The following is a 21,705-nucleotide window of genomic DNA, read 5'->3' as shown; positions in this document are numbered from 1 at the left end:
CTCTTAATTTAAGAGATTTTGCTTTTCCTGTTTAAACATGCTACTGACCAATGCTGGACATATGATACTCAGAAGGATCCTTCAGCTGACCCCATGTGGCTGCCTCCGTCTTCTTGTCTGGTTTCTAATCATCTGAGCAAGGAGGCTCTGGAACAACCTTTTACTGAGAAGCAGGACAAAATCTAGCCTAATTACCTCTATAATGTAGCTAGGGCAGCCTGGAACAGAAGTCTACAGTGAGCTGTGGGTGATGGTAGAGGTTGCAGTCTTGGACTGGAGTCTCAGGATGTCTGTTAAGCCCCTACATTCCTCTTCACCATTTTAAAACGCAAAACCCGTGCTTACCCTTACTTCAACGCCTGTAAAGCAAGGCACAGCCTGCGGCAGTGATCTCAGGTCATGCTTTTGTGCCACTCCTTTTTTCCTCCTAAGGTGCAGAGTCACGCAGGGTGAGCCAAGCAGCTTCTCGCACCCCGCTTTCCTCGCCCCTCCAGGCATGGGCGCTGCTCCCATGTGCATCGTCCCTCTTCCAGGCACTTCATTTTTCCCCGTGGTCCCACTTACACCTTTTTTTGTTTTTGTAACAAGCTCCACCTTGGCTCTGAGAGAATGACATGGGCTTCAGCCGAGAATGGTGCATGGTCCGGTCTTCCCCACACGTTTCCTTCAGGGTGGCCTCTGTGCCTCGGGAAAACATCACAATAAAAGCTAACCATCATTGAAGGCTGAGCCAGCTTTTATTCTAATAAATAATCAGGTTGTGTAAACATTATTAGACATGATCAGTTGTGTGATCTCTGCAGGCAAGTACTTCAGCAAGGAGGGAAAACTCCTTGGTAGTATGCTTCGTGGTAGAGCCAGAGCTTTGCATGGTCTGTGGCCAAATCCTATCACATTTGAGACAATCAAATTTGCCTCTGGGCAGGTGGGCAAGGAGGAGCAGGGCAGGGGCACTGAGGCCAGCTTTGCAGAGCCTGTCTTGCTCCTCTCTACCCTTCCCCCAGGGCTCCCCTCCATCCCTTCCTCCCTCCCTGCAGGTTTGAGGCGAGCCGAGGCACGCGGCTGGCCTCCAGAGCAGGAGCCAGTGCACACCAGCGGATTTCAGCCTCAGGATGTTTCCCCTTTGAATAGCTTGACAGCAAAAGCTTTCATCCTGGAGAAGACTGACTTGCATCCGCAGCTCGTCCTCCCGTGTCACCGGGATTTCCACACCAGTGGCTAAAACCTGGCTTTGGCTTTAGGTCGAGTGCTTGAGCGGGGTGGAGCTGCCAAGGTGGCCTTCCTCCCTGGCTTCAATCCCCCTGCCCTCAAGGTCTTCCAGGACAGCCCCAGATATACGGGATGTCTTATAGCTGAATTGCACCTTAGCAAAGCTGCTTAGTATTCATCCTTTGGGGCCAGTTGCTGGCTATCATACAGAGCAAGGGCAATTCACGAGGAAGAAAAGGCATCTTTTTTAAAAAATGAAGTGGGTTGGGTTTTTTTCCCCCTTCCAAGGAAGCCTGCGAGGCAGAGTGACAAGATGCATGAAGAGAACATTTATGCAGATGAGCAGTGTGGCCTATTTAAGAGGAAAGTGAAAGAACAATTATTCCGCAGCTCCATTCTGATGTTAACCAAAAATAAAAAATTTCAGGATTCGGCACAAGGACCACACGCAGCCAAGGAAGTGGCACTGGCAGCGGGGGGTTATGCTGGCGAAGGGACCCTGGATGGGAAGCAAATGAAAGCTGAGGCTCCCGCTCACAAAAATCACCAACCCAGGACTTGCAGGAGCAATTGCTATGAGTAAAAGCATTAAAACCCCTCTGCGAGGCAGACTGGAGGCAGTACGGAAATTAAGCCAATTACTATTGTACTCGTTTCCCCGTTGAGAAAGGCTGCGCACAGCGAGGGCTAACTCTGCCCTCTATTTCTGGCCAACCAAGCTCACACAGCCTATGCTGCACCTCGGACTAAGCGCATGGCGGAGCTGCCTGTGTATTCTATAAGCACAACCCATTAGCTCTTAGGAAGAGATTTTGGAAGCCTTTGCAGAAACCACCACCAACTTACACCAAGAGAGAGCAGCCAGTTTTGTCTACAAAGCAGCTTTTTTCTCATTTTTTGTTCTATCACTTAAAGGAGCTTTTCTTATTTCAGGTTTCAGAGAGCGGAAGAGGGGACTAAGTTTAGGGGAGAGGGTACTAGATTCGTTACCCATGGTGCAGCTGAAGTGGGTGCACTGACCCTCTCTCGGCAGCTGTGTCAACACACAGCAACAAGGGAGATAGTTAATGTGATGTTTCTAAGGCAGGGAATTAATTCATTTTGGTGTTTGAAGCACCTGTCTCAGATTTCTGAGTGGAAACCTCACCAAGATGAGCAAGAGCAGCTCACACAGTGTCAAACTACCTGCAAGCTTCAGCACAGGGGACTCTCCATCCCCACTTACTCCCTTCACTTTCCAGCTGCTTTCTGCAATGGTGAGTTACAACACAGTGGAATTGCCTGCTCCTGTGCTTCTAAAAGGTGGTTCTTAAAGACTGGCCAGCACTCATGGACTCCTAAGCCCTCAAAAGCAGATTCCCAGGGTACTCCGCTAAATAGCTCCCTGAATAGCTTAACGTTTGCTCTCCTGAAGTCCAGGGTAGCAACTCTGCTGTCCTTTTTTCTCATTACACTGAAAAATTTAAACCTAATCATTTCATGATCACTGTGGCCAAGACAGCCACCTACCATCACATCTCCCATAAGTCCTTCTCTATTCACAAATAGCAAGTCTAGGAGGGCACCTTTCCTAGTTGGCTCTCTGAGTACCTGTGACAAGAAGTTATCTGCTGCAAACTTAAAAAATTTCCAAGACCTGCTTGTCACAGCAGTATGATATTCCAAGTTGATGTCTGGGAATTTGAAATCTACCACAAGGCCAAGGGCTACCAATCCAGAAATTTCTCCTAATTGCCTGTAGAATAAGTCATCAGTGCTTTTTTTTGCTCTGAAAGAGAGGATTCACGCTCTTTCTTAAACTTGCATTTGGCATCTAACTCAGGTGCTCTCATCCCTGCCTGTCCTTCCCTGACTTCCCCCCCCCCTCCAACTACATCGAGGATGCAGGGATGTACCTACACGGGTCTGGGAGGTGCACAGAGGACCCAAGTCCACCACCAGCACACACCGCAGCATCACCCCACCAGAGCCCAGCTGCACCTGCCCGGGCGGTGGTCCCAGGGACGGTGCAGGCAGATGCCCAAGAGGCAGTATGGGGAGGCCACCATGCACCTCGGGGCAGAGGCATCAGCTGCGTGGGGTCGAGCGGCGCTGTGCACCCCATCCCATGGTCAGAGAACAGGCCTGATTTAGGAGCATGGATATAGCCCTGGGCTCCTAACACCAGTTGCCTGTGTGTCTCCCAGAGCAAATGCCTGCTGCAGACAACATGATTTATGCCTTCAGCTTCGTACTGCTGTTTACAGTCAGTGCGATGGGGAACAAAAGCATCTCTGTGTCTCATGGAGGGATGGAAGTAATTATATAGAGAATTCTTAAGTGCTCAGATAACTTGATTTTTAGGACCCCTCTACATACTGTAGCTACATCCTCGAGGCATTGTCTGTAAGCTTAAAAGAGAGAAGGAAAAAAGCCCCACGCTACAAACAACCCCACAGCTGGATACTCACAGAACAGGACAGCTTTCCCTCTGAGCCGGACAGGGAGTGAGGCACGTGGCTGTGTGCACCCTCTCACAAGGGACATGTTCAGAGCAAAGGAAAAGGCAAGAGAAAGAGAAGGCGAGTGCGCAGCACCAGAGGGAGAAAGGAGTTCCATCAGAAGCACTGGTGCCAAGCTTGGCTATCAGACTCCAGCAGGTGTGCCTCCATTCAGATGCAATTCCACTTGTAGCTAGCACAACAGAGGGGAAAAATTGATAATCAATTGATAATCAATTGATAATTGTTAATTTTGCCCATTGCTCCCACTGTAAAGGGTGTGCAGCAAGGGCCTCCTTCAGCTGCCTGCACCTGGGTGTCTCGCTGCCAGCTGAGCCACCCACAGCTACTTGTGGCAGCAACACAGGGATAGAAAATAAGGCTCAAGACATACAGGGGACATGCATATGTCTGGAGAGGCAGCTGGAGGCCTGCTGGGACGTGCCGAGGTTTCTCAAATGATGCTGGACATCTATGTGTGGGCTACTGAATCAAGCCCTGTCTATGACAATAACAGATACAGCATTAAGTAGGACAGAAGATAGCAGCTCATTAAGGAATTGTCATGGTGAATCCAGAAGGGGGATGTCCCACAGATCTTGTTTTGCATGCTTACAAAGGGCACTTGGATGTATCAGTGGTGGGAATGAGGGGCCACCAGCTGAAGCATAGTCCTGGGGGACATCTGAGACCGGTGGGACTCGCAGCACTGGCTGGGTCGGGGCAGGAGATGGAGACACATTCCCACCTCGCAGGTGTTCACTGGAGCTGCTGAGCTGGGCAGTGGGAGTTGCAAGAGGTACACGAGCAAAAGCCATTCAGCACCTTGAGGGCAGGGCAGGGCAGGGAAGGAGCGAACCGCGTTTCTTAGCTTGGTATTCGTCGGCATACGTTCATCTGGAATCTTTTTAATGCCATTCTGTTTTCAGCTGGCACTTCAGCATGAGGACATGAAATTTTAGAGGAAAGGAGAAGCACTCTCAGCCTATCTTCAAAAAACAAGTTGTTAGTTTTGTTTTTAACAGAAGAGAGAGATAAGCCTGTCAAGGGAGGAGAGCTTCAACCCCTCCACACTGATGGTGTCTTCAGAAGTCCTTTTGCCCCAAGCAGATGCCCCAAATACCTTGGGGAGGAGAAACATCCAGTTTCCGGGCAGAGGAAGCAGGACAAGGGCACTGCAGAGCCACCGAGATCTGCCTGTCGTGCTGGGTGAGATTTCCACCGCTGCTCGTGTCTAAGCCTCACATTTCCCATGGGCTGTAACACAGCCAAGCGCAGCTCTGGTTTGGTCTCTTGGGCAGCAGAAGCATCCTCAATACACGTGCACTTCCACCTCATGCCATGCGAGTCTAGAGGTCAGCTGTCCTGCCACCCACTCAGCTCCAGGGACCACCAAAGTGACCACCTCACCTCTGCCCGAGTTTCCACTTAAGTCCTGCGAGGGACAGAAACCACACCTACGCTCCTGTCCAACGCCCGTGCCCTGGACACGGGCGGGCCTTGTCTCCCCGCTGTAACTGATGCTTACCATGCATGAGAAGACAAGGCTAATCTGCTCGATGCTCAGAAGAAAATTAATCCGGAGAGCGAGCTTGTCCCTGATAACATTTTCTGAACTTTTAAAGCTCTTCGAGCCAAAACATGACATCATCCTAACATAACACGATGCCAAAATAAACAACACAGAATAAAAATACATAAATGAATGAAAAGATAGCTCTGAGAAATAACTTACAGCCACTGAAATCCAAAAAAACAGGATAGAGCAAGGTCTTTGTGGACACACTGAGGCAGGCAAACAGCAGAGCACAGCATTCGCAAGGGGATGAAACAGAAGGAAACCACAGGAAAACAGCGTAACCAGAGAAGAGAAAGTATTGCCCAACATGCCCAGCGGCAGACCTGAAAGCAGGGGTTTCATGGCTGACCCCGTTGCCTCACTGGAAGCGAACAGGTAGAAGGAAGAACACAGGAGGTGGTAGCACAGTAGGGTTTAAGGCCAACAATGAGAAGATGAGAGAAGACCCAACAGAGGCAGCGCAATGGAAAGGGAGACGAAGGGACAAACGACCTTGTCTTTCATTTGGATAACTGTGCCCAGCTGAGCCCAAGTTGCTCCTCCCAGGTGCTATCCGCACACCCCGCCTGTGAGAGCCCGGCTGGAGCTGCTCTGCTCTTAACAGATAAAACAAAGGGCAGGCAAGGCCCTAGACTGGGAACAAGCAGCCCGTAGGCTTGAAACATCTCAGGCAATAAAATGACTCTCACTCAAAATGCATTTGCATTCACATTTGTAAGGCAGCGCCACGGGATTATTGCTGCTCTTTGTCTCAGGGAGGGAAAACTGGCATTTTAGACCCTGAGTGCTGACAAGCGCTGGCAAATGACTTTTTAGCTGAGACTATGGTATCTGTAAATTAGAGAAATGTATTTTGCTTTCTTTGATAAGGCAGTGGCAGGCTGGTGCAAAATCTGCGCTCTTTCACCTGTCCCTGCTGCCTCAGGCGCACTATGTAATACCTTACTTTAATAGGTCTCAAATGAGTGGTGAAATCCATTTCAGTTCAGCCAGTTTAATGGCTTCCGCACTGCTGCAAAAATACTTGTATAAAAGTGTAGCTGCAAAGCCCTGTTTGCCTCACTGGAGAGACATGGCCGGCTCAATCAGCATCGCGTTGCTTTGGCTTTCCATTTGTTGCATGACAGCAATTAGTTCAAGAGTACCTGAGACTGAATTTGAACCTGAACCAGCTTTAAATAAACAATATTTAGTGACTCTAATAGCTACATTTTAGTCTGATCCTTTCCATCTCTTCCTCCCTCTCCCCAGCTGTGTTTTGCTCTTCAGTTTTGCTGCAATTATCAAGCACTTAAAATGGTGTCTTCTGCAAACTGGATGACCTCCATCTCTCTTTATTTGCCACCCACTGTCCTTTGGCCCATAGCTGATACAGAACCAGTAAGACAGAAACCATTATCTATCTGGAAGGGGTTGTCAGACAGTACGTTGCAGAAGGGACCTCACGCGAGGTGAAGAGGTGAGCTTTGCAAGACACCAGACCGTGCTTGCCAGGGAGCTGCAGGAGAATGAGGCTGCCCGACGAGGGAGGGTGACCCCGGCCACCCTGTAGCCCCCCAGCAGAGCCAGCAGCGGGGCACAGGTCCATTGACAGACCAGATGCAGTGATGGGGCAGGTCCAGGGTCCACCCAGGGGGTCTGGGCAAGAGCAGCAGGAGAGGGGGGCACCTACAACATGGGTCTGAGACCCACCTGGGAAGACCTGTCCATCACTTAGCCGGGACGAGGCACACGGACAGCATTGCTCCAGCAGGCACCAAAGCCCCCGGCTGAGCTGAACCGGGACTGCTGGGCCCAGGGCAGGGTGGGTGGAGGCCCCATGGGAGGCTGGGCAGGCTCTTAAGGCCTGTTAGTGCTCCCAAGGCCCTGATGATGCCAGCCGTTCATTTCCGCGTTAGCTTTGGCTTGTTTTTTCCTCCTCCTTTATTGAAAAAACACCCCGCTGGTGCTCTGCACGGCGGGTCGGTGAAGCACGGCTCCCCACTTGGGGATGGTGCAGACAGCTGCGGTGGCTCCCCCGCCATTGCTCCCTCTCCTGCCTTTAAACTCTCACGTTTCCTTGTATCAAAGGCACAGCCAGCTGTAAAAATAATATCCTGGCACGGATGAAACAATTACAGCATGATATGCAAACACCTAAGCAGAGCAAAGCGATGCTGTGTACAGCTCAAGAGAAAGAGCGTTTGAAGTGAAATTAATTTTATTTAATTTTATTAAAGAACCGAGGGCGCTTCCCAGCTTTCAAGTGGCAACAGGAGGAGCCTGGCATGTCCCTCCATCAGAGACAGAGACGGGAAGAGCTTGCCGACCTAAGGGAAGCGAGCATATGGAATACGTTACCCACGTCTGTCATGGAAGTAAGGAGCTTTAAAGAGTTGAGAAGGAAACTAGATACATTTCCAAACAAAGGCCGAAAAATAGGGGGTGAGTGACAATGCACGGTGGGGAGGGAAGGGGTGAGGGCTCACATAGCCTTCCCTCTGCCTGAGTAAGCCTGAAGGCCTGAAGTCTTTTGAATATGGAAGTTGTCTAAAACTGGTTAAAGATGTGCGCTGAAGAGCTGAAAGATGAAACTCTAAGGCATTAATCAAGAAGATTTTTTTTGGGGAAAAAAAAAAGGGTCCAAATAAGTGATTAAACTTTCTAGTTGCCCACACTCTGGCTATACACACCATTGGTACTGTCGGGCTGGCTTGACCTACTCTGTCCCCACCTTCGCTGTACTTGGTTGCAAGAAGACTACTGGCTGGGAAGGTTTTTACTGCTAAAATTGAACAAAAAAGCAGAAATGATTGAAGTTCGGAAATGAAGCTTCTGCAGCGCAGACGACCACGGAGCAGTCCTGGTCCCCCCGTGGCTCCTGATCCCAGCACCCACTCCTCTGCCATCGTGTAGCATGTTACATACCCCCACCCATGCACACATCAAAACTCGCTTTAAAAACTGTCTAGCTGCAGTGCATGTCACCTACCACCGGCCAGGTGGTGGCATGCCCCTGCCCAAGGGGATCTGAGGTGCTCTGGGAAGAGCAGGGAGGTCAGGGCAAATCACCAGCTAAACGCAGGGTGACGTATAACCTGTAAGCCACAGGATGGTCACTACTGAAGTGAACTAAGCTTCCCACTGCTAAACAACTCCTGCTTCTGTCGTCTTTGCCAGAAACAACGGGGCCGTCAGTGCAAATGAAAACACAGGTCCCCAGGGTGCCTGAAAAAAATTTCAGAAATTGAACATCAGCATCCTCTTTCTTTAAAATCCTGCGCCAGGTTTTGGGCAGCGGTCCCCTTGTCCTTAGCCAGAAGGCAGAGCGCTGATCGGGAGATGATTGACCTGCTTCTGCGAACCTGCCAGGTCTGCACTAGGCGGTGGAGGAGCACGGCACCATCCCTCCGGTTGTCCCATGCAGGCACTGGCATTAGGAACCTGCTGGCAATAGATGGCAATAAAAGCATTACACTGTTCTCTTCCACGGTCAAGAACAAAATTTAGGAAAGCGCTGTCGTAAGTCTCTAGCAACTTGGTTAGACAGCTCTGGCTTAGACAAAGCGACAGCTATGTCACGTCTCAGGGTAGCCGCTCTCTCCAGTGGCGCTGGAGGCGTGACAGCCTTTGGGCATCACACTTTAGTTGTAGAGTAGCCAAGCACATTTGTTTTCCTGCCTAACTCTAAATTAACATCCCATTCTTTGCCTCCTCCACCTGAGAACATGCTAGAAATGAGATATCCTTCCTTAGAAAGGAAGAAAAATGTGATGGTTTCAAAGTGCAATGCCAAGTCCCACCTCCCATTTAGCTGCCTTTGCAATGGCAGGTACCGGCACAGGCTCACACTGAAATAGTTACCCCCTTGCACAGGTTATTTTATTTTGGATTAGCAAGTTTCCAATATTATTGTTTGGGAGTTTGCATACCATGGATTAAAGCATTTCAAATGGCCCTCTGTCATGTGCATGGTTCTAGCATGCATGTAAAAGAGACTTTAAAAGGCTAATCAGGGCAAAAGCAAGATGAAAAAAAAAAAGGCGAACACATAAATTAAAAATGGAAAACAAATCAAAGGGACACAACACTATAAAGGGCACGTTAGCTAGCTGACAACTCTGTGTAGCCATAAGAATTATGAATACCGTAAGATTTTAAATGTAATATTATAGTCTGTTCCAAGTCCACATAACTTAGCCTTATGTAGGTTGCTGGAAGCGCCTGTCTCCTCTGTTACGTGTCTGATATGGTCAACCGCCCTGTGGTGAAATGCAGAGTTCAGCTGGTTTTGTACCAAATAGATGCTGTTGCTTTCTGAAGTTCTTTGCTAGGTAATGGATCTGAGCTGCGGTAAGAAATGGAGTGATGTGTGAAAATTGTCTCACCTCAAGCACACCCCAACGCCTGTTGGTATATTTTTTGGTGTTGCTGTTGCTTTCCCCTCCCTTCCTCACATGTTACCGATCTTTTCATTCGTGATTTTTCTTTCGTACGTTGACAGAGGCCAGGATTTACACGCTCAGTTTGAAATACCTAGAAGTCCTTGTCAATATGCACCGCAGAGCCAATCTGGTCTTTAAGGAGCAGTTATAGTAAGTCCCACGATGTTTTCATCCAGAAGTCTTGCCACTGCTAAGCTGTCCGCTCTTTTGCTGGGGCATATGCGTATCCTGTAAAAAAACTTTAAAAAAAGGAAAAGAGCATTTTGATAGCAGCACAATTACTTTTATACATTAGATTGACTACTGTACCTAGACATGCCATCAGTTTCAAAACTTAGTTTCAGTCAAAACAAGAAAAAAATCTGAAGCTGTTGAAATTGCCCTGGTTTAAACTTTCAAACTACAAATGGTATAACATATGACTATTTTAATGTAATATTTATGTAAATGATATTTTATTATGTATAATACTATTTTTTCTAGGAAGTCCCTAACCAGTACTTCAACACCAAACTTAAATAGCAAGTAAGTTTTTTAAGCAACAATCCCTGTCTTTCCTTAGTCACACCCATGAGCACCAGCAGGAGTTAATTCTTAACTTTGTATCAGTCATCAACATCCTCTGTCTCAGGAAAAAAACATACTTTAGAAGTCAATAAAAACCTGGCCATTTTAGATCAAACAGGAGAGTTCTAAAATGAATGCACTAAGGGTTAAGATATGGCTATTCTATTCTTTTACCAAGTTTAGCATGTTTTTTTCAGCCTGTGCTTTTGTACATTGTTTTATTGACCCATTCATACAACAGTGACCCTTTACACTAGTCAGGGAGCATGTATTAATATTAAAAATAATGGGTTTATTATGGTCTGTCTCTTGGGCAACATGTTCCTGAGCATGAGATATTCCAGATAAATACCTGATCTGTAGACCTTCAGACTAAGTAGGGAGAGATAAATAGGAGACATTATCCTGAAAGACAACCAGACTCCCTCAGGAATTATTCTAGTTTGCAAAAAAAGCTATGTGGTCCTCAGAAAGCATTCCTCATTGCATGAACACAAGTATCTAGAACCATTTGAATGCTCAGTGGTTCTTAAAGACACAGCTTTCACATTTCGCTGCAATTCTCTGGGTCTTCAATGTTCACTATGAGACCTGGGCTATTTTAGCTCTAGGTAGTCAATACTTCAGATAGGCATTTAGCATGCTTATTTTTTTGAGAGACAACAATTAGTATGCTCTTCATGTGAGAAAATATACAAACATGAGAAAACCCTACAGAAACTAATGTTACAAAATCACAAGTCAAAGAAATCCCCCAAATAAGCTTACTTAGATGGCGCAAGGATGCTAAGACCAAATTAAACTGAAGGATCTTACATGGTACCTCAGAAGTTCCCGTATATTCCACCGGTAGAGTTATGCTGCCACCTATTGTGAAGATGAACTTAAGAGACTCATTTCATTTTGCTAGGTGACACGTTTGCAAGAATTACCACTCGTCTTTTTTTTTTTTTTAATTAACGGTACTTTCTTCCTAAATATCTGCTACTGATCATTGCTGGCGACAGGATGCAGGCACAGGTGGACTTTCGGCCTGACCAAATACAGCTGTTCATACATTTTGATCTCTAAGCTACTGTAATGTACAGCAATGTACAGAACTCGACTCTCTGCAGCTGTTCGCTCAAAGGCTCAAAACTAGAACCCTGTTTGTCTACCCTGATCAGCCACCGAGACATACAACAGCCACAGGCAGAGAGGCAGCACGCTCTCCCTGCGATAACGCTTTGAGATGTGCTTTTCCTTCCCCCCTTGTTCGAGGAGCACAGGACGGTAGGTTAGTACCTGGAGCCTGTCCACGTACCTGAGAGAGCACTTGAGCCCTAGTATAAACTCATGACTACGCATTTAGGACACCTCTTCTGCTTCCTCCCAAGCACGAGCGCAGTCCACATACCCTTTATATATATATATTGCGCCTGATTCTAGCAGCTGTAGTTACCAGCCCTGAGCAGGAAGCACACTATTGCCCAAAGCCGCTTTTCTGTGCACACAGAATTTAGGCAACCTTGTTTCAGGAGAGCAGCTGCAGGAGGCCCAGGTCAGCACACCTCTAGGGGCAGCCATGAGCAAAACTGAAACAAGTTACGATGGTACTTCCATCTCGCTACGACTAAAGCAGCTTGGCACTGGCCGAGTTTTGCAGTTCTCGGTGTACCTTTCTGCACCTTTCTCTTTCCATCTACCTTAGCACGATGCATATGCCCTCTGTTCCTTCACCTCTCCAGCAGCACCAGCTAAGCCAAGACCTAGGCATTAGGCCGTCACTGCCATCCTAAGGTCGCTTAGCTGGGAAAATGAGGCCATCTGTTCACTCATCAGCAAGCAGTGTGCATCATCGCACTCCCTTATGCTCTCATCTTTCCAATCCTGTCCATGCCTGCCTCATCGCTCATTTCTTCTTCCAGCTTTAGGAACGAAAGGGTTTGTACAAACAATAGGTTTCCATCTGCAGCAGCACTGCAGCAGGCAGTACAAACCAGGAGCAGTGCCGCACTCAGGAGTCACTCCTGGACAGCTTGGATAGTTGCTCGGGCCAACCAGCTACTGGGGTTTTCTAATTTATCTTTGGGGCATTCAACTGTTTCCAAGCCACTCAGTGGGAAAGAGAATCTCTCTCTTGAACTGCAGTTGTAGTTGAACCCAATCGCCCACACAGTAGTGGTGCAGACAAAGAGCACAGCTAGGTATGAGTGCTGTTAGGTCTCCGGCAAAACAAGCATCAACACTGAGGCATTTGATACTGTTTTCTGTGCCAGAGGGTACGCATTTTCAAATTTTTGAATTGATAGATCCAACCCGGATCTATCAAAGTCAGGGTTGCTTGCAGCATGGAGGCAAACAAGAGTATCAGCAACTCAGATGGCACAGTAAGCAGCAGATTGCATTTTCAGAGTAATATGATAATTCACAAATTCCTTGGCACAGGTGTATGCACTCCCTTGTGTCCAGGGAGGGGACACAAGACACACGCAGAAATGGAAGCTGTATGATGATGTCTGCATGACACCTGGGTTCCATACCCCCCCATTATTATGGGAGTTGCCTGAAGAAAAGAGGTTGGGTTGAGTGGCAACTTTGAGCCTTCTCATCATGTTAGTTGGTTTCTCAGGAAGTAGGTTGTTCTGGGGAGTAAGCTGGGATAAAGATCTAAGTCTGTGGTCCTCAGCTCTGTAGATAAGCTGCTGCTAAGCAGTCGGAATTAGAAGCACTGTCTATACAGTAAAGTGAGGTGGCAGAGTAATTAGTACCCTTCTCTTTCTCAGTACTACCCAAGCACATTCGGGTACTACATTCGTATCAGACCTGTCAGCTGTAATCTGCACCTTTCTAAGCTTCCTCCCTACTCCCAACAACTCCTCTTGTCCTTCCATCTATTTTAGCAGATAGAATAAAGATCTCACTTTCCAGTTACTACATGACTAGTACACACATTATTTGCACTGCAGTCAAAAAAATCATGTTTAAACTGGGTTTTAGCCCAAATCCAGGAGCCTTCAGAATGTAAGATAGGCTTAACTGTTCTGAAAGATCTTAGGTCAAAGTCCTGGGTCTATCACACAAGGTCATCCTCCTTCTCTCAAGAGGTCTATCTATCTTAAAGAAGTTTAAATCAAGAGACAGTATCCTGACTTCAGATACAAGACTGACCTTACCTTAAGTCATACTCTCAGCTTTGTCTTAAAAGTGACAGATGCCAACCAAAATGGTAGCTTGCCAAAACCTTCTGCGATCCCAACCCCTATACCCAGAGGCAGAGCATCAGACTTACTTCATTGCTCTCGGTGATAAAGGACAGTACTTGCACACAGGTACTTTTTTTTCTTTTTTTTATTGCTGTTAATTCAAGGAAAAAGGTTGCATAAAATCCAATCTCTTCTAGAAATATAAGTGACCTTTCCAGTACATTTCAAATATCAAAGTATATGGTAAACATACAAATAAAGAGAAGGTAACATACCTCCTATTTACAGTACAGTATTTTAAATCATAAAATAAGTTCCATAAAGTACAACTGGCAGGTAATTCACAATACAAGTCCATTGGTGGTTTAACACCCTCACTTCAACTCAAACACAGTTCATTCATTTCAAGTGGTCCAAAAATACCCAGATCAAATAAAAACTTTAATCAAAATAATTTTCATTTACTACTTAAACTTTTTTTTTTTTTTTAAATTAAAGCTTTCATCTACCTCCCTCCCCATTCCCCCCCTCCAAGAAAAAAGTTTCAAAATGTACACTGGTGCTATAAATATAAATGCTACCTATGAAGAAATGCAGTAATCAAGCTTTTTTTCTTCAAGTTTTTTGTTTGTTTAGCAATTTATTAGACGGCTGAACCAAAGATTGATTTTATTTCATCCCTCTACTGGACACCAGGTCTGATTTTAAGAAAAAACATTTCTGCCATGAACTGTGAGGAATGCCAAACCCTATGGATATACAGTGGTAGTTGTTCATCGGTGTTGAATGCAGCAGTCAAAAAATACACTCATCTTCCAGATAACCTCAGTGCACTTTAGGAAATCAAATATTACCTGGAAGCAATTTAGTACATATATTGGCTTTTAAAAATAAAATAAAAAATACAGCAGCATTAAACTTACTCATGATACTGACATGATTAATACCATCTTAACACTCATTTCAGTCTTTCACATTATACCGTAATTACGCATAGTGGTAAATTGTTATAAAATAGTGACTTTGCTATTTGGTAGACAGGTTCTAATACTAATACCTGACTATTTTGTAGAAAACCATAGCTTTTGTTCAGTTTGAAATAAAACATTTACATTCTAAGTACAATGCAACACTGTAATAGTTTAGGAAAAAAATATTCAATCAAGTAATGTCCATTCTGTGTTGACACGATGTAGAATAGCTTTAAAAAAGGAAAAAATGCTGTCAACTTTCATTACAAATGCAAACACACTGAGTACAACATTCATACCATTTTTTTTCACCTTTGTTGCTGAACATACAGGCTAAAAAGCTACAATGGAAGAAAAATCTGTCAATTTAAGCTTGTTCGTTTTTCTAAATCTGTTCCAGTCCACACAGTTTCAGCCCCTTCCTGCTCTACGTATTTTCATGTATTTGGGACTCTCAAGAGCTGTGTATATGTATTATTATCAGATATAGTACACATACAGTATTGTGTGTTCCTTTGGACTCTCCTAATAGGACATTTGAACATCTCCCCTCAATTCATGAGCATTAATTTAGAGTACGGGCAGGGTCTGTATGAACTGCTAAACACTCATGCAAGTCCAACGAATCCACGTGGACAAACGGGGACAGAAAATAAACAGCAGCATAAGGAGAACAGGGAGGGAGGGAAGAAGATTGTTGTGGGGAACATGACCAAGTTTCTTCTTTCACCATATGGCTGCTCCACCAGTGATGTCAGAGGTCAGAGGACTTTTTTTTTTAAAAATGCAGTAAACATTGCACATGTCTCAAGTCTTCAGTGCAAAAGCATGGTTCGAATGCTCTTTTTGATTGTTTGGCTGTGTGTTTGAATTATATGCATTACGCAAGCCTTTTGTAGAACCAGGAGGAGACCAGGGACTCAGCTTTCTTCTTTTGTATGGAACAGAGGTGCAAAAGCAATGAAAAATTCCAAAAGAATATAAAACCGGGAATGTCCCAGAACACAAGACCAACCCCCCCCACACACACCTTCCCCCAATTTCCCAAGCTTCAGTTTAAGTAGGCAATGTTTACTTGTTTCAGTCTGCAGAATCCAAGGTATCATTGGAAGGGGGAGGGGGAGGTGCGTATCTCAGTCTGTAAGTGCCTAAAACAGGAAAGAGAACTACTAAGTCACTGCTCACAATTAAAATGGATTACAAAACCACTACAAGGTATCAAAATGGACATGCTCTTCAAAAGGCACTATCATCCTCCAGTCCTTTTAAAGTAGGTCCTAAGATTTTATACTATTTTCTTTCATCTGCTTGCTAAAACTGTAAGTTTAAAAAAAGATATAGACCATAGATACAGGACTTTACCTTTACTGGAAAAATGCAAAGAAAACCCCCATTAAGGTTCATCTTTCCTGTTCCAGTCCAACCAAAGAAGTCAAGTCAGAATGGGCACAGGCCAAGAATCAAAAATAGTTTATGCTCTATGCAAACACTGTGTTTTCCCCATTCTTCTGGATGGAGAGAGAAACAGCATGTAAGACTGAAGCCATTCCTTTGATTTTTAATTCCAATTGGTTTCTGCCTTTTTGCCGCAACTTGTCTGAAACATTAAAGCGTATTTCATTCACGTATGGCATGATGGGGCACAGAAGGATGGCTCATTGTGCAAAGGTAAGCTTCAGAAAAGTTATCAAATGGCCAGTCTGTTGTTTTTTTTAAATTCTCACAAGTTTTAAGAATCCAAGTTCGTATCATAGACAGTAATTGGTATCTTTCACTTTTTGCCAGTGAATTCTCTCCAAAAAACCACTGAACAGGAATGGAAAAATTGAAACAACATGCAAGTCTCAACATAATGCCAAAAACAAACCAGTGAAAAAAGAATGACAATTTAGGACTGATATAGTTTGACTTCCCAGCTCCGAATCATACCCATTTTCAACTTCACGCTGTGAACCCCGTTCCCTTGCACTGTTCTACAAAATTTTCAGGCAGAGATAAGATACTTTGCAGTTTTAGAGCAGGTCACTAGTGCACAACCATTTACACAAAACATACACACGCACACCCTTCTGCAAGACCAGAAACAGCACATTCAGAAAGGTAAAGAGAAACTGCTAAACTCAAAAGCAAGTCCGCTGGGAGTTATCATGATTACCTTGTTGACTGGCCTCCATGGATGACTGCTTACAGTCCTGCGCATAGTGTCCACTTACACCACAATTGTAACATGAAACGTTCCCATTCTTCTTGGGTCCCGACCCATTTGTGTTGGCAACTACGTTAGGTGCTGGATATACAGGATAGAACCTCCCAAATCCTGCCATCTGCTGCATACCATAGTTGGCTTGGCTCCCCATCACTGGGTCATGCATAAGCCCGTTTGCATATGGAGACTGAGGCAGGAAGAAAGGAAGTTGCGTTCCATTGCTTTGATGTGCTTGATTGAGGTAGCTGCCATTGCAAAGTGATGGCAGAGTGAAGAAAGGTGGAACTCTGTAGACTTGTCCATGAAGTGGGTTATGATAAAAATAGCTATTAATCGGAAGGCTTCCATTGGTCCCACAGCTACACCTACGTCCGCAAGAACCACAAGGACCAGATCCCAACTGCTGCGGAGGTAATATTGTCCCATTAGTGTTATTATTTCCAACAGCGTTTATGTAGGATGTGCTGTCACTCTGTGCAGTGCTGTGTGTTAACGCAGGGCTCGGGCTAGGGGCAGGGCCTGGCGTATGTGTAGGTATTGCAGGAGGAACAGTGGACTGGACCTGACCAACACCTAAACCAGCTGACTGAGGTGGTGAGGAAGTTGCTACAGTGTTTAGCACATTTGTATTCTGGTTGGGCAACACACTGGTAGCATGAGGACTGCCTGGCAAAGCGTATGAAGCTGGTGGAGGTGGCGGTGCTGCTGTGGAGAGACCAGCTGCTGGAAGAACTACCTTTAGATTGGTAGGCTGAGGGATTGCTCCTGGGTTTCCCTCAATGTGAGGCACCATTTGATTCAGTCCTACCACCTGGGATGCAGGTTTTGTGATGGGATCTGTAGTAGGAACTGGGGATCCCGGGAAACTACCTGGATTGTGGACTGGAATAAAGGCAGTATTTGGTGATCCAATACTTAAGTTTCCTGTCGGCTGCTGCGGTCCATTAACTGTGCAACTTTCCGACGATCCCTGTGGAGAGGGCATTTTCAATCTATGTATTGCCAAATGCAAAGCAGGGCTACCAGGCTGGACAGAATGTGGAAGGAAAGTGGATGGGACTGGCAAAGGGGAAGCCATCAGCTCAAGGCGTTTCTCAGGTTCACCAGAGGTCACCGGGCCCATTCCGCCAGGAGGTGAATTTGCAGACTCTCTCACTGGCGAGACAGCAACAGGCGTGGTAACAAGCATTCCCATTGTTTTACCATCCGCAGATATGGGTGGCGGGACAACTGCTTCAGGCTTTTGGGCAGCGCTGTGCATCACACAGTGTAAGGCAGGCATGAAGGAAATATGTTGAAACTTTGCATTCAAAGGATCTTCTGAAAGGCTTCCATTTTCATTATTCACTGAAGAGATCTGAGCAGATGATTTGTTCATATTTGATGAACTGACAGCACTGTAGCCTGTAAACCTGGTTGTATTTTGATTCCCAGAGTCCTCAGAATTGCTGTCTGTATCTGTGGAGACAAAAGCATTTGTCAGTCAGAAGAACAAATCTGAAACAATATAGAGTCATGCCCTGGACTCATTTACCCATATAAAACTTCTTAAGTTTGATGACACAAATGATAGTTATGTCTTCCTGAATTATAACAACTTTGAGATTATCTTCATTCATCCAAATCAAGCTAGGTCGATCTCCATCACTTGCCTATACCAAACTGCCCAACAAGCTACTGTGTCTTTGACTTGTGTATACCTGCAAATGTGAAGAGTAGAACGCAGTCCGAATTAGTAATTTGCATCTACCTAGAAAGGCATTAACACAGCTTACTCAAATTTGGAAGGAGTGGCAAATTAAACTGTCAATACAAAAAGAAGGACCTCTCAGACATGCCATACATGATTCAATATAAAACCAGTCCCTTTCATGCCAAAGTTTTTCCCCTTACTGTACTGCTGAAATTTCTCAAGAGAGCTATGCCACTGAGGTCAGAAAATTACTACATGTATGTAGTAATCTAAAACTCAGCAGTGTTTAAACAGTCCTGCTATTTGCTAGAAGCCTTCAAACCATCCAGTCACAAAACCCACAAAGCAAAATGTGTTCTGTGGCTAGTTCAGAAATAAAAGCAGCTAATAACACTGAGAAACTAGTTAAAATTAATACAAGAAAGAGATTACTCTAGGAATAAAGATGTTCATGCACACTCTTCATAAATACAACCTCTGTCTTTTTCTTCTTCACTATCAAAGCTTTCCCTCCCATCATGTCGTGGACTAGAAGGAGAACTGTAACTTTCAGATGATGTTTCTCCACATGTATCATGACCAGATCCAGCGTCCAAATTCGGATCTAAAAATAAAAATTGGCATTTTTATTTTTAATCTCTGTATATGGAAGTGACGTTATTTTGGTTTGCTCACATCTCACGCTAGTTCAGATTTTTGTTTGTTCCTACTTAATTGCATCTGTCCCCTGTATTCCTAGTATCCCACTCCCAGCATTCAGGACTGATCTTGTCCCTAAATCTGTGATGACTGAATCCTTGGTGTTGAAGAAGGTGACACTGAAAATTGATATTTATGCAGAGTAGTGAAAAGAATGATCACCCTTAATAAATTCTCTGATGCTTATACCAAACTGTACTACAATAATGACCTCCTCTGAACGGTAGCGATCAAACATTTCCATTCAAAGAGATGCAATACTCCTTGGTCATACCAGCAAAGGCAGAAAGCTAGCTAACTCAGTGGGCAACATCAAAATAATACATCTTTTTACGATTAACTGTTCCAGAACAGGCTTTAAGCAAACTGTATCAACAAAACCTGTTTAAAGAAAAAGAGGTGAACTAAAAAAGTGTAAAATTGTTTTCTAAATTCTGAATGGGATCATGGGAAACTCATTTGCTGGAAACCAGCTTTCAAGGTGCGTTTAGATCCTATTAGTGAAGTCAAGTAGGTAGCTAGTATGCTCTGGCTTTCAAGTTCGGCCTCATAGGTGAAGGAGCAAGACAGGTGCACCCTCTCTCAAATGTATGCCAGACACCAGCTTCAAGGAAACCCAAACCCCCACAAAACCTCAGTTGGCAAAACTCCAGGACAAAAATTAGAACGCTATTATTTATTTTATTAATTCTAATAAATTATTATTTTATTTATAAATTATTAATTCATTTATTATTGCTACTCCAAGTTTAACAGGTTGGGATAAGTCATCAAAAAGCTGCCTTAATGCTTCAATTCTTTAATCCAGTAAATTATTTCAACCTATAATTGGTCAAATCATTTTAACAAGTGTTTTGAGTATCTAATACAACCTGGAGCAGCAGTGTCAACCTCACATCACTGAAAGCAAGAGTCTAAAGTGCTAGTTACGAAGTATCAACTCGTCAAAGTTACAAGTGTAACTAACTGATGCCTCAGAAAAGCTAAAAATAGAGGAAAAAATGGAAGAAAACACGATGCAGTTAAGAGTCACTGACTCAAAATAGAGCATTTCAAACCAAGCCTGGATATATAAAGCTAGGCAGAGATTCAGACTGCAACATGACATTTTTTCTTTAGACTATGTCTCCAATGGGGTATCTCAAAAGACATTTTGATGTTTGTACACAAACGCACAGGCAGAAAGCTCATCTCTGAGCAGGACTTAATTGCTTCCAGCCTCTGTGGGTTGCAGTTTCTTTTTGAAGTGGCCTTAACTAGCCAACAGTATCAGGCAGGCAGTTTCCCATCTGTAGAGTAGCGGGTAGCAAGCGGACAGAACTCCTATGGCAAAGCATTCCCTGTTTAACTTTGCACCACGTCACACAAAACTGCACCACCTCTTAAAAGTTATCGTCAGTTCATAAAAGCTCAGTGCGTTTTGCCTGACAACAAGAACGTATGCAGCAAAGCTGTCCTGTAGAGTATGTTTTCTGCTTGTACAGCCCTTAGCTATAGCTTTCTAAAATTGTCCTGGTTTTGCTAAGTTTGTGAACTGTGAATTCTCAAAGTTTTAGTCAAATACCGTTTGTAGAAGGTAACAAAAACTGCCCATAAGACACATGACAATAATTCAGAATGGGATCCATGTGGAACTCTCAAAGGTAAGAAGCGGTGAGAATAAAGAATGAAAGCTTAATCAAGACTGTACCCCAAGTAGAAGCAAGAGCAAGACAAGGCACTTTGTAAGAGTCCTTTCAACCCTTACACCAATTAGGTGGTGTAGAAAAAGGCAAATTCTTTGTCAACTTTCTGTCATAAGAACTACATATAAGAGAGGCAAGGCCACAACTGATATTGGGAGCTTAGAAAACATCAAGATGGCAAAGTCAATCGGTAACACAGCCCTTCAGAAATTTGTAATAAAGCTTGGAGACTCAATTTACTAAAGGAACACAAATATCACTTTGTCTTATAACTGACTGATGTACACAAGTCTTGGCCTAGACACTAGATTTTACTGGATTACCCAAACTTGAGAACCCTGTTAGGGCAGCATACACAGTTCTGTGTTGTAGCTCAGCAGTCACTTGGTTTACATGCTACAGTTCATCAATGGTTCGCACCAGAGGGTTTTTACACAGGTTCCTCATGGGCCATTCCACAACAGCTGAAGGAACTAGTGAACTGCAAAGAGAACACTAATGACAAGATGCTGGACCTCCACACACTCGGACTGCTAAATTTCATATAGAAGTAGCCCAACAGTAACTGCTTCTGCAACTACTACTCCACATAAGGCAACTTATGGAGACTTTACTAGTATTTTTCCAGTTATGCATGAAAACAGACATACCCTAAGCAATTGCATACAGAAGACTGAGTCTAGCATGTCCTATACAGCAAGTCAAAGCACAGACTAGACAGCCAACATGCTGACTTCCACCAAAATAGATTTCAGACTTGTGATTACCCCTTTACAGCAGAACAATGAATAAATCAGCAATGCTGGAAATTCTGTTTCTTATAAACAGGTTGGGAAAAAACATCTTACCTTTTGCTGTCCCTGTACGGATGTGCTGTGAAGCTGCAACTCTAACTCCATTAGTCCTGTTATTCAACCGGCAGTCAGTTTTCTTTGCTTTCTCCCTGTGTAAATAATTTTCATGTTTTTTTTTCCAAATGCATAGGCACAAATAACCAACCATGAATG

General features: G+C 44.6%; 1 protein-coding gene across 2 annotated transcripts in view; it reads right to left on the bottom strand.

Moving 5' to 3' along the window:
* Nucleotides 1-15,438: 15,438 nt before the first annotated feature.
* Nucleotides 15,439-21,705, bottom strand: part of ZCCHC2 (zinc finger CCHC-type containing 2) — a 41,723-nt gene continuing 35,456 nt past the window's right edge. For both annotated transcript variants that reach the window (XM_050891491.1, XM_050891492.1), the window contains exons 11-14: nucleotides 21,547-21,641; nucleotides 18,790-18,918; nucleotides 16,571-18,079; nucleotides 15,439-15,563 (exon numbers count right to left, since the gene is read on the bottom strand). In XM_050891491.1, the coding sequence (XP_050747448.1) occupies nucleotides 15,496-15,563; nucleotides 16,571-18,079; nucleotides 18,790-18,918; nucleotides 21,547-21,641 (1,801 nt within the window). In that variant the 3' untranslated portion in view covers nucleotides 15,439-15,495. The remainder of the gene's footprint in view (nucleotides 15,564-16,570; nucleotides 18,080-18,789; nucleotides 18,919-21,546; nucleotides 21,642-21,705) is intronic.

This window comes from Gymnogyps californianus, chromosome 2 (genome assembly GCF_018139145.2).
Source record: "Gymnogyps californianus isolate 813 chromosome 2, ASM1813914v2, whole genome shotgun sequence".
NCBI classification, from domain to species: domain Eukaryota; kingdom Metazoa; phylum Chordata; class Aves; order Accipitriformes; family Cathartidae; genus Gymnogyps; species Gymnogyps californianus.
Note: the sequence above shows the minus strand (reverse complement) of the source record. Positions and strands in the feature narration are given on the sequence as shown.